Source organism: Typha angustifolia, chromosome 10, assembly GCF_048772165.1.
Source record: "Typha angustifolia cultivar Huaian chromosome 10, ASM4877216v1, whole genome shotgun sequence".
In the NCBI taxonomy this organism is placed as follows: Eukaryota; Viridiplantae; Streptophyta; class Magnoliopsida; order Poales; family Typhaceae; genus Typha; species Typha angustifolia.
In genome coordinates this window covers 308,192-319,506 of record NC_133248.1, presented here as the reverse complement: position 1 = coordinate 319,506, position 11,315 = coordinate 308,192, and the positions used below count along the sequence as shown (strand labels likewise).

The window sequence follows — 11,315 nt, the reverse complement described above, 5'->3', positions numbered from 1 at the left end:
TTTTGGATCTTTGGACCCTTTTCTTCAATTTGCAATCACCAAATGATTTTGATGCCAGAATATTTGTTTTTAAAATTCATTTGGGTGATAAAGTTGAAGGAAAGAAAAAGTGATGAGAAGTAATATATATATATATATATATATATATATATATATATATATATATATATATATATGATGGATTGCTTCAGTAGACAATGAATGCCTTTCAATGAAAATATATGCCTTTTTTTTATGCTAAGATAATATAATATCTTAGTCATCATAGCATATTCTCTATGCTTTAGAAAACACAAACCCCTTTTTATTTTCATAATCTATGCTACATATGGAACTAACTAACAAGGCTAAATCTTAGGTGGTCCAACCACTTGAATTCCAATTATCCAATAATTCATCATGCAAAGCAAGGGACACCACTCAACTTGGACATAGTTGTTAGATTTAATTCAAATAATAATATCTCTAATATTATAAAATTAGACATTGGATTAACCCTCCCAAAAAAATACTTTGGTAATGAAAACCGAGTGTTAAGTTCAATTCCTTCGAAAGATGATGAATTAGTGGTGATATGACATGCTAGCAGAGCCAATATCATGTTAGATTAAACTTAAACTAGCATAAACTTAATCATATGTTTAACATGCTTAATAAATAGGTCACTTATTTGGATCATAGCCGGATTACTTCGAACATAAATGAGTTGAAGTAATAAACACAAACACAGATTGCTTTGTAATTAGGTTAATTGAATAAATATTTTTATAACTCGAACCCGAATATATCAATCTCGGACTCATGTCGAGGCAAAAATTGTCGCCCTTATAAGCTATGACAAGTGTGCAAATTTAGAATTTTTATACAAATCCAAACCCGGAAAATATAAATAAATCCTCCTCATGCACCTAATCTTATACAATAATAAGCTTTATTACATAATAAATAAACTTTGCCTTCAAGGAATGTGGATTGCGTCGTTACTAAGCCAATCAAAATGCCACCTATTACCTATCCTCCTTATTCCCCCTCCTATGGTTCGAATCATTATTACCACGATTCTTAAAGCATCCTATCTATTCCAGTAACGGCCGTTAAAGGCGTTATCTTTCCCCCCCCTCTCTCTCTCCCCGATTATATGAGATTTGAGTTCTCGCGTTCTTCCACTAGATTTGGTGGTCTTATCGAGGATTGCGGCTGCTACTTTGATTTCGATCGGTAGTTGATCTCGAATGGAGGCGTCTCTTGGACTGGATCTAGGGTTTAGCTGAATCCCCACTGCCCTAGGTCCGATGGCGATGAGAGGAGTCGATTTCAAGTGGTGAGTGCGATTGATCTCTTCCTCTTGGCTCTTCGTTACCCTAATTCGAATGTGAGTGTTGTTCTTTTGATTGTGTATAGGTACGATGGGTTCTTCTTGTCGATGCTTGCGACTAGTGTGTATCCTTTTCTTTTCTTTTCTTTTTTAAAGTTCTGGAAGAATCATTGGTTTGTTGTAGTTCTTGACTCGATTTTGTTAGAATTATCGTTTCGATCAACTGGAAGAGGTACCATCTTTGCACGCATCCGTTGCATATATGGATCGTGGTGAGTTCTGCTGCAGTTGGTAAGCATGTTACTGAAGTTTTCTAATTGTTATGTGGTAGTAAACTTAGGGATGAGTTGGTTCCAGGTTGATTATACTACTGTGTTTATTTTTCGGCTGCTGATGTTTGTGGACAATGGACTTGCTGCAGGAATGGGCTTGTAAGTAATCCAATTTTGGTCATTTCTACTCACTGTAATGCTGGTAGTGTTTCGATTAAAACCTAATGCTATCTTACAATGCTTAAATGCCTCCTCACTACGTAACTGAGACTTGAGAGGATAGAAATTTAGCATTTTGTTTAGGTCGACTATGAGTTTGGAAGAATAGAATAAGTTATTCAGACATGTTGATAAGCAATATAATTGCTTGGAAAGGTACTGCTGCTTGAAGGATATATGGTTGTGCAGGATCATAAAGCTTGCCTAATTTACCTATTTTCATATAGAGTACTACTCTCTTATTAGCAATTATACAAGTTTGTGCTTGATGCTGAAAACATGTAATGATATTTTTCCCTTTCTCTGATAATGTATATCCAGAGATCTCGGATGGCAGCAAAGATATGTCCGTTTTCGTGGAAGAATTGTTGTACTCTCAGTTCTTGTTCTTGTTCTTTATCCTTTTCTATGGGTCTGGACGGTGATTGGAACATTATGGTTCACTAGTGCAAGAAGCTGTGTATGTATTTTCTCTTTCTCCTTTTGTTTTAATCCATGTGCATTTATCAGAGCATTAAATATGCGTTCTTATAAATAACCACTTAATCATGTTCTAATTTTTTGCAGCTACCAGAGGAAGGTCAAAAGTGGGGCTTTCTTATATGGTTGCTTTTCAGCTACTGTGGACTTGTTTGCATTGCATGCATGTCTGCGGGAAAGGTCTGTCATCCTTTATAGGTGCCAATTGAAATGCAGATGATTTTTCTATATTATATTAGATAGCATGCTATTTCTTTTGTTGGTATCCTTTGTTTCCAGTACTTTGTATGGGTAGTAAGAAGTTTCCAGGAATGTCTTTAGGTATTTTCAATTTTGTGTAGTCAGTTGAAGTGTTCCTTCATGATTCGAGGAAACCTAATTGTGGGACATGATGTGGAGCTTATTTCAGAATTATATAATCATAGGGATGAGATTAATTTTGGAGAAACTGAGATATGAAATTAATTTCTCTTTTAGTTCTTTATGATTGTCTAACATTTGTTGTTTTGCTGTCACTTGCATTGAGCTCACTAATCACTACATGGTATCGCATAGAGATTGCCACTAATAGAAACTTTACATGCCATATCTGATGTCCTGCTTTGTTTTCATTAACCCTACTATCCAAAATTGAAGTTTAACTTGAAATGTTTTGGTGTTGTACTATATGCACCAAGTTTGTGCAGAATCAACATTGTAATGCTATTGTTCTTTTTCATCAAAATGCTGCTAATTAGTATGTGATGCCACAACTGGAAGTCTCTGAAATTCTTCATAAACCCTATTGTTAATCCATATAAATTACTCCTTGAATTCATATTAAATGTTTTACTAACCTAGTTAATTCTCATTTTTGCCTTGCAACTTATAGTTCTAGACCAAATATTTCTAGTTTATTATAGTCTGATACTTCTATGTATAATGTTTGTGTGTGTGTGTGTGTGTTTTTTTTTTTTTTTTTTGGTGTACTTTACCTTCTTCATTCTGCTTACTAGTAGTCTAGACAGATTATTAGTCAGGGTTAGCATTCTTTGTATGTAATCAAGACTTGTACAATAGTACTGTTTATCACTTATCAGTAATTCAGTATCGAAATGTAGATGATATTTATCAAAAAGGAAATTAATGATTAGCCTACAAATCTAAGTGCACCTTGTGCATCTTCCTGCAATGTGCACAACTTTCCATAGTAATGCTGTCAGGCAGCAATACATTACAGTATCATCCTCATAGATTGGCATGTAGGAATGGATGAATGGTTTGATGTTGCTATCTTTTAACTTACTCATGATTTCATATAAATAGAAACAATTTATGAACAAATACATACAAAAAACTAGAATCATAAGGCTATTTATATATCTGTTTTTTCTGCAGTGGGTTACCCGAAGGCATGCACATTTACAGCGGGCACAGCAGGGAATCCCAATTTCAGAATATGGGGTAAGATTTCTAAATTTTCCTCGGACAATTACCAATGCAGGTACTTTATGTTCTCCAGCTTTATCGTTATCAGGGACTCCTTATAAAATTAGAATTTATGTTTGATCCTTGTTTGGTTATGTATAAACTACAGTGTAAATGCCTTTACTGTGTCGGTGCAGTTTGTAAAACTTAACTACACGTATTTCTTCTGTTCTTTCTTTGTTTTTGGTTCTATTGCTGCAAATTAGAGTATTTCTGTTCCTTTATTTGTAAATAAGGGCAGCGTCTCACTTCTACTTTTTGGTTGGATCGTGAAGTCACAAATATAATCACCCTGCAGTACAGTGGTGAAGTTGCTGCCATTATACCTATAATCAAGATTTAGTTTCTCTGAATATGTACAACTTCAATGACCAAACTGAAGTTGTACAAGAACAACATGCATCATCATTTAAACCTTTTACCCATTATGATGTTTGTAAGAGCATAACTCAAAGATAGGAGGCTCCAAACTCCAAAGCAATCGACAGAATTTCCCAACTGGCTGTCAACTTTACAATTTACATCGTAAATGGAAAATTGATAGGTTCCGAATAATATTGAAGATGAATCCCTGTTCTCCAATGTTATACATGGAAGTTGGAAATTTATTTATTGAGATGATGATTTTATGCAGGTTCTGGTTGACATGGTCCGTGTGCCTGGTTGGGCATTTGAAGCTGCTGGACAGGAAATGAGAGGGATGGGCCAAGATACTGCATATCATCCTGGTCTCTATTTGACAACAACCCAGGTAATTTATTCTGGAGAATGCTTGCTTACTAACATAAGCACCTTTGCTAACATGCTGCTTTCTTTTGCACAGAGAGAAGCAGTTGAGGCACTTATTCAAGAACTTCCTAAATTCAGGCTGAAGGCTGTTCCAACTGACTGCAGTGAATGCCCCATATGCCTTGAAGAATTCCGTGTTGGCAATGAGGTAACAGGAATCCCATATTGTAATAACTTTAAGCTATAGGAACTTGGTAACAATGGATATTCACAACTTTAGAAACAATTGAAAGTTCCTTTGATGCATTGATCCTTGCTCTTCAGTACTGCAGTTCAGTGTGCTCAATTTATTTGCTTTAGTATAATTTTATGAAAAACTAAAAGTTTCCTTTGCTTTCTCTTAGCATAAGGCACTTAGATACAATACTTCTGCAACCCCCGCAGGTTCGTGGCCTTCCATGTGCCCACAACTTTCATGTGGAATGCATTGACCAGTGGCTACGGCTTAATGTAAAGTGTCCCCGATGCCGATGTTCCGTGTTCCCCAATCTGGACCTCAGTGCCCTGTCGAACCTTCGGGCAGACTCTGAACGGCCTTCTGCAAGCGATGTGACGACAGCCACGAGATATGTTAGGTCTCAACCGGCTGGGCAGAGCTACCTGTTGCGGCTGCAGGGCTTGCTACGCCCAGTTCGAGCCGAGAACTCCATCAGTGGTGGTGAAGATGAGACAAGCCTGGAAAGTGGGTTGCACACAATTGTGGTTTCTCAGGGCTCAGCAAGTGCAGTGAGCCCTGAAGTGCACTGCATAGTGGTTGATCGCCAAACTACCTGATCACTGATCTATTCGTATATATAATGTAATCTTTTTGGTTTGATTCCTCGACAAGAGGACCACATGGTATGCAAAATCTCACTCCTATCCTCTCTTTGTTGTGTATTTTTCTCATTCCCCTTTCCAATTCCTATAACAATGAGAAAGTTTTTGTTCTGTACTGCAGTTGCTGGCAGATGATTGTGTGGGTATAGTTCTGAGATTCGGGTTCAGATCTACAGATTAAATTGACACTCGCACTTTATTTATTTGCAATCTCTCTTCTGATTCTTGTTTTGATTTTCCCAGACAACATGTTCCTGTTTATAGTTCTCTAATCAAAGTCGTTAAAATAAGACCAAGCAATCATGGGTCATGGATGACGTTTAGCAGTGGATCTGTCACGACTTAAGTGAGTCAATGGGGACAAATTTTACTTGAAGTTTGAAGTACGATCCTTGCAATACATTCTGTATCAATATTTGTTTTGAAGGGTAAGATGAATTGGCATAATGATCACCCTTAGATGAAGTTGAAATTAAACTTCTAATAATAATCTTAAAACAGATTCCAGAAAGAAAATTTATAGTCACTTCTTCTATCCCCCTAACAAAACTTATTATTGTGCTGCTATAGTTTTTCCAACTAGTTATTATTAAAATACTCTAATTTTTGCCTAGCAACCACAAATACTCTTCTTTGATGTGGCCCTCGACACCGACCATATTACATTTTAGTAAATAAAATTTTACTAATTTATTTTTATTATTTAAAAGTCTGATCGTTACTTTCGATTAATTTTATTTAATTTTAAATTATTAATTTCTAAGAGAGAATTTAGTAATTTTTATTAAATTATTTGTCCTTAATTTTTTTACTAATATTGATTAGTTGGTTAAAGAAACTGATATTGTATGAATATTTCGGATTTAATTATATCGATTAATTAGAAAACTGTTAAATTTTTATTTCTCTAAAAAAAAGAACAAAAAAAAAAAAAAAAATCCCCTTTATCCAGAACTAAGGAATGCCCAATCTCATCATTAGATTCATTACCCATCAATCCATCCATCATCTCCTCATTACATTTACATAGATCCAAATTAACTCAATCTAACCTAACCCTATATTAATATTAGTATAGATAAATTCCCAAATGGCTTACAAATTTAACAAGTGGCCACCACAAAGAAGCTCCTGTGGCTAATAAATCAATCGCGCCTCTGCTGACCCCCCCCTCTCTCTCTCTCTTTCTCCTCTCTTTCCCCCAACTCTATCCACTTCTCTCCCGAACCATATCCATGGCCGCCGCGGCGAACGCGTGGGGAATTGCGGCGGCGGCGCCGCCTCCGGCGATAGCCCTCTTCCGGCCTTCCTCGAGGATCGAGCAGCCGCAGAAGGAGGCGGCGGGCGGCCACGTCAGCGTCGGCGGTGGGGGAATCCGGCGCGCCGTCGTGGTGAGAAACGAGAGGGGCCAGCAAGCCGTGTCGTGCCGGTGTAGTGGCACCTTCTCCTCTTCCTCCGCCGCCGCGGAGCCCGGCTTCTCTGGGTGGGATTGGAGCCGTTGGAGTCGCCACTTCTCGGAGACCGACCAGGCGGAGAACTACGCGTCGGTGCTCAAGGTTTGATTTCTCTCTTGCTCCCATCCCTTAAACTACCTCGGTCGATCTATGAGTTGGAGTCTCCGTAATTTTGAGATGATTCCGTGAATTGGATCGTGGAGGTTTCTTCTTTCTTTATAGTTCTTTTAGGTGTCTGGGGAAAACTTGAGATTTTTATCGTTGTCGGATTACTTTCATCTTATCTCAGTCCTCTTAGTTCTCTTTAAAATTTGTAGTTTCAACTGGAAGAAGCTATTGAGAATGAAGACTTTTCAGAAGCCTCCAAGTTGAAGAAAGCTATTGCCGAAGCAACATCGAAGGATGTTGTAGCTGAAGTTTTGACTGAATTGAAGGTCTGGTTCATTGTATATATATTTTTTCTTAATATCATCTGACTACAATTTCTATCCTTATATGATGTTCTTTATTTTAACAGAATGCTATAGAAGAGCAACGATACCATGATGCGTCAAAATTAAGTAAACTTGCTGGAACTGGGCTGGTAACTCCTTTCATATAATTCATTCCACCATGCTTTATTTCAGTAATATCTTGCAGCTTATGTAGGAGGTGAATTTTACATCTAACCATGTGCTTCAATTTGGAACAATTTGCATTGCTTCAATCATCTCACTTTCCAGGTAGGTTGGTGGGTAGGGTATGCGAAGGATTCTGATGACCCTTTTGGCAGAATAGTACGTATAATTCCTGGAGTTGGTAGATATGTGGCTAAGAGTTACAGTCCAAGGTACATGCAATATAATATAAATGGAAATTAATTCCTTAAATACTTAGATTTGCCTTTGTAACTTACTCAAATGCTGTTTATCAGACAACTGCTCACTGAATCTCCGGGAACCCCATTATTTGAAATCTTTCTTGTCAAAGATGATGATGGGACATATACGATGCAGGTCGGTTGACACAATTGATAGTTTTTTGTGTTCCAAATTTTTTTACTGTCAGTTAAGTTAATTTTCTCATTTAGCCCTGATGACTGAACTTTAGACAGGTAGTATCCTTGCAAGCAGTGAAAGGAAATTCATCCCTGTCCCCTCCATCACCACCAAGAACTACAGGAAGTTCAGCTAAACCCGACAGTGAGAGTCCTTCCATGGAAAGTAGTCCAGTCAATGAAGATTCTAGAGAAAAAGGCAATGAAGACATAGTGGTGAAAAGAAATGAAGGTAGTGTAGAGAAAGTAGGCGATGTCCCAAATGCTAAGGATAATAATGAGGAAGGATTGCAAAGTGTGATAAAATTTCTCAAGGATAGAATTCCTGGATTTAAAGTTCAAGTACTAAATGTCACGGTGCCTGAGGAAATTAAAGTGGAATCAGAATCACAAGTAGTGCAGGAAAATGATGAAAAGACTGCCCCTCCTGAAGATTCAAGGGATGAAGCCACTGACCTGGAAAATGTTGAACATGAAGCACTTCCAGTGGGTGGTAGTACTGATCCAACTGAAGCTGAAGGAAGTAAAAGTTCAGCAGTGAAACTTTTTCTCGGTGGAGTGCTTCATAACAAGGAGGATATCTTGTCAAAATCATATGTACGTGTACCAGCAGAAATGAAGAATATGGAAAGGGATTCTTTTGTAGTTCATATTCCTGGACAAAATTATGATCCAGATATTGGAGAAGGAAAGGCAGCAAAAATCAAAGTTGCAGCTATTGCTGCTCAAGTAGCCTCAGATCTTATGCCTTCTGATGTTGCCAAGGCATTTTGGAGTACGAATAAGGCTACCTCGAAGGTGTGTTATAAATTGTTAGTCCAAAATTTTATCAAGAAAGACAATTACTAATTTACTTCTGGTTATATATATGTCTTATGTAAATTTTGCTATAACTGCATGCAAAACTTGGAGAGAAATTTAGTGTATGTTATAATCATATGATATTACTGCAGATAATTGCTCATTCTAATTTGTTATTTCTTTACTTTTCTCTTCATTCTTTATTTCTTTTTCACATGTCCGGCAAATCAGACTTTTTTTGAGGAACTTTATTGATCATTCATGTTCCACAAAAAGGACCAAGAACATATATTACTTCTGTGATTATATCTTGGGCTCTTATTTGCATTACTTTCTTGTACTTTTCCTTTACATTTTTCAACTGAAGTCTGAACAGCCCTGTGAGGATAGTATCAAAATTTGTCTCGGAAGAACCCAGGGAACATATGCACAACAATGTTTTAAATCTTTAGTCATTACTCTATGTATGTGGTATGGGGGGTGAAACCAGAAATCTGGAAGCAAAGCAATTGACGCTACCAAATTTGGAATGGATTTTCAGTGCGTAACCTATAGGTTCATAAGCTCTATTTTAGCAGTGGTAGTACTTGATGCTTTAACTAGGAGTATCTTGAATTATCATCACTGACTGATCTATCATTAACTATATCAGGTTACTAAAGATGTTCAAGAGGTTATAAAGCTTGCCTTGAGCCAGGCTCAGAGAAGAAACAGACTGTCAAACACTACTGTCTTTAATCGGATCATCACTGACAATAATGGCCTAGATCCCTTTGATGGTAAGCTTGTTTTGGGAAATTGATTTTTGATAATTAATTAGATTTAGAGATTGCAATATTGGTTCATATGCAGGTCTATATGTGGGAGCCTTCGGTCCATATGGCCCTGAGGTGGTACAGCTGCGGCGTAAGTATGGTCATTGGGGTGGTTCAGATGAGACAGATGCAGACATAGAGTTCTTTGAATATGTTGAAGCAGTAAAGTTGACTGGCGATCTAAATGTTCCTGCTGGACAGGCATATAACAATATATACTTTTTTCTTTGGTGCTGATTATGGGATGCCTTTGTTTCTCACAAGATTTATTTGAGCAGGTCACATTTCGTGCTAAAATTGGGAGAGGGAACCGTCTCCTAAATCGTGGTATTTATCCAGAGGAACTTGGCGTGGTAATTTTTGCCTCTGCATTTCTTTTTTTCTCCAATCTGCAAAATCAAATTATAAGGCTTCGGAGTCATGTTCTTAGGGAGAATATCTATTAAACTTCAAGAAAACATTGGTACTTCACATCATGGATCCTGTATAAATATGAAACTATGTACTGAGGAATACTCATATGCTTCAAGTTACCAAATTCAAAATTTGATGCAGGTTGGCAGTTACAAAGGCCAAGGAAGAATAGCACAAACCGGATTTAAGAACCCTCAGTGGGTTGATGGTGAACTACTCCAGCTCAATGGCAAAGTAAAGTTTGATTTGCATTTACCTGTTTCAGATTATTTACAGTTACTGGTGATTGTAGTGAATGAAAGAATAGTCCCCTTGTGATGGGATTGATAACTAAATTGCAGTTATACTTGTTGCATAAGGGGAATATTCTTTCATTATTACCAGGATATATGAGACATGTAATCTTCCCAAATAATTAGCAATTTGACTTCCAATATTTCTTCTGCAGGGCATGGGTCCTCATGTCAGAGGCGCAGAGCTTGGTTTTCTATACATTGTACCTGAACAGAGCTTCCTGGTGCTGTTTGACAGATTAAAACTTCCAGAGTGATTCTATTATGCAAATGAAGTAATGCTCGTCTTCAAATTGCATGAGCACCTGGAGAACGACTGACCTGACCTGTGAGGAGGCTGGGTTGAGATACCCGACTAGCTTCCATCTTGTCTTCCTTCGGTCCCCGAGTTTTTTTCCCCAATCGGAGAGGTTTATAGTGGAAATATATTTCATGTTGAAAAGATCTATATCCTTGGTTTTTTTTCCTGTCTTTGAACATAACTACGGAAAAATTTTATGTGCTCCGCTCCCGGATTGTAAGTAATAGTATTCCGGTCTTTGTATGATGCTTGATTTTAACATCATATTATTAATTTGCAAATAGGGTATCATTGGGTCCAGTTCTTATAGCATTCTCCACTTTTCTTGATAGCAAGGAATGTGACACTTCGGGCTACTTCCAATCTTAAATCTTGACTCGGAGCTCTGATGACTGGCAGCAAAACTATCTGGTCTGATAACAAGGGGAAGCTTGCAGTTGTAGTTGTTGATCAACTTAGGAAAATAAAAGTTGTACATCTAATTCATCTCTACAACTAAAAGCCAATTGTTCGTGAGCATTATTTCTAAAGAGAAATTGCTTTCCTGTACACTTATTCTCATATTTGTTGAACATTGCGTCCTCTCTTTATTCCTCATGCCAAAGTGGGCAACTTAGGGCACTGGATGATCTATGGAGGATGTGTAGAAGTGCAGGGAGAGAGAGGAGAGATTGAGATTTGCCATTGTTGATGAAATTGGCGCATGATAAATCAGAAGAATAATTTCCATCTCCATAAGAAAAAGAAAAATAGAAAAATTCAATGCAGTTAATTTGCTAAAAGTGCACTGCTTGGTCAACTGATATTTCTTGAGTAAAACTGTCAAAAGTGTCAAGTAAA

The 11,315-nt window shown here is 37.3% G+C and overlaps 2 protein-coding genes across 4 annotated transcripts; both read left to right on the top strand.

Moving 5' to 3' along the window:
- Positions 1–1,088: 1,088 nt before the first annotated feature.
- Positions 1,089–5,564, top strand: LOC140768497 (E3 ubiquitin-protein ligase SIS3). 3 transcript variants are annotated; one of them, XR_012105771.1, is made up of 11 exons: positions 1,089–1,321; positions 1,402–1,440; positions 1,521–1,587; positions 1,673–1,746; positions 2,128–2,266; positions 2,374–2,466; positions 3,664–3,729; positions 4,388–4,504; positions 4,577–4,690; positions 4,927–5,382; positions 5,483–5,564. XR_012105771.1 is itself a non-coding variant. In XM_073108785.1 (10 exons), exons 1-10 carry the CDS (start codon positions 1,293–1,295, stop codon positions 5,314–5,316), a joined length of 1,128 nt encoding a protein of 375 aa, XP_072964886.1. In that variant the 5' UTR covers positions 1,089–1,292; the 3' UTR covers positions 5,317–5,528. The 3 variants fall into 3 exon arrangements, 2 of the variants coding, with proteins under 2 accessions (XP_072964886.1, XP_072964887.1); XM_073108785.1 differs by having other exon boundaries at positions 4,927–5,528; XM_073108786.1 differs by lacking the exons at positions 1,089–1,321; positions 1,402–1,440 and having other exon boundaries at positions 1,521–1,606; positions 4,927–5,528.
- A 919-nt stretch (positions 5,565–6,483) lies between these two features.
- On the top strand, positions 6,484–10,775 carry LOC140768493 (protein EXECUTER 2, chloroplastic). The gene is made up of 11 exons (XM_073108777.1): positions 6,484–6,917; positions 7,133–7,249; positions 7,333–7,398; positions 7,538–7,644; positions 7,729–7,810; positions 7,909–8,649; positions 9,305–9,431; positions 9,505–9,668; positions 9,746–9,820; positions 10,023–10,115; positions 10,330–10,775. Exons 1-11 carry the CDS (start codon positions 6,597–6,599, stop codon positions 10,429–10,431), a joined length of 1,995 nt encoding a protein of 664 aa, XP_072964878.1. The 5' UTR covers positions 6,484–6,596; the 3' UTR covers positions 10,432–10,775.
- Positions 10,776–11,315: the final 540 nt, after the last annotated feature.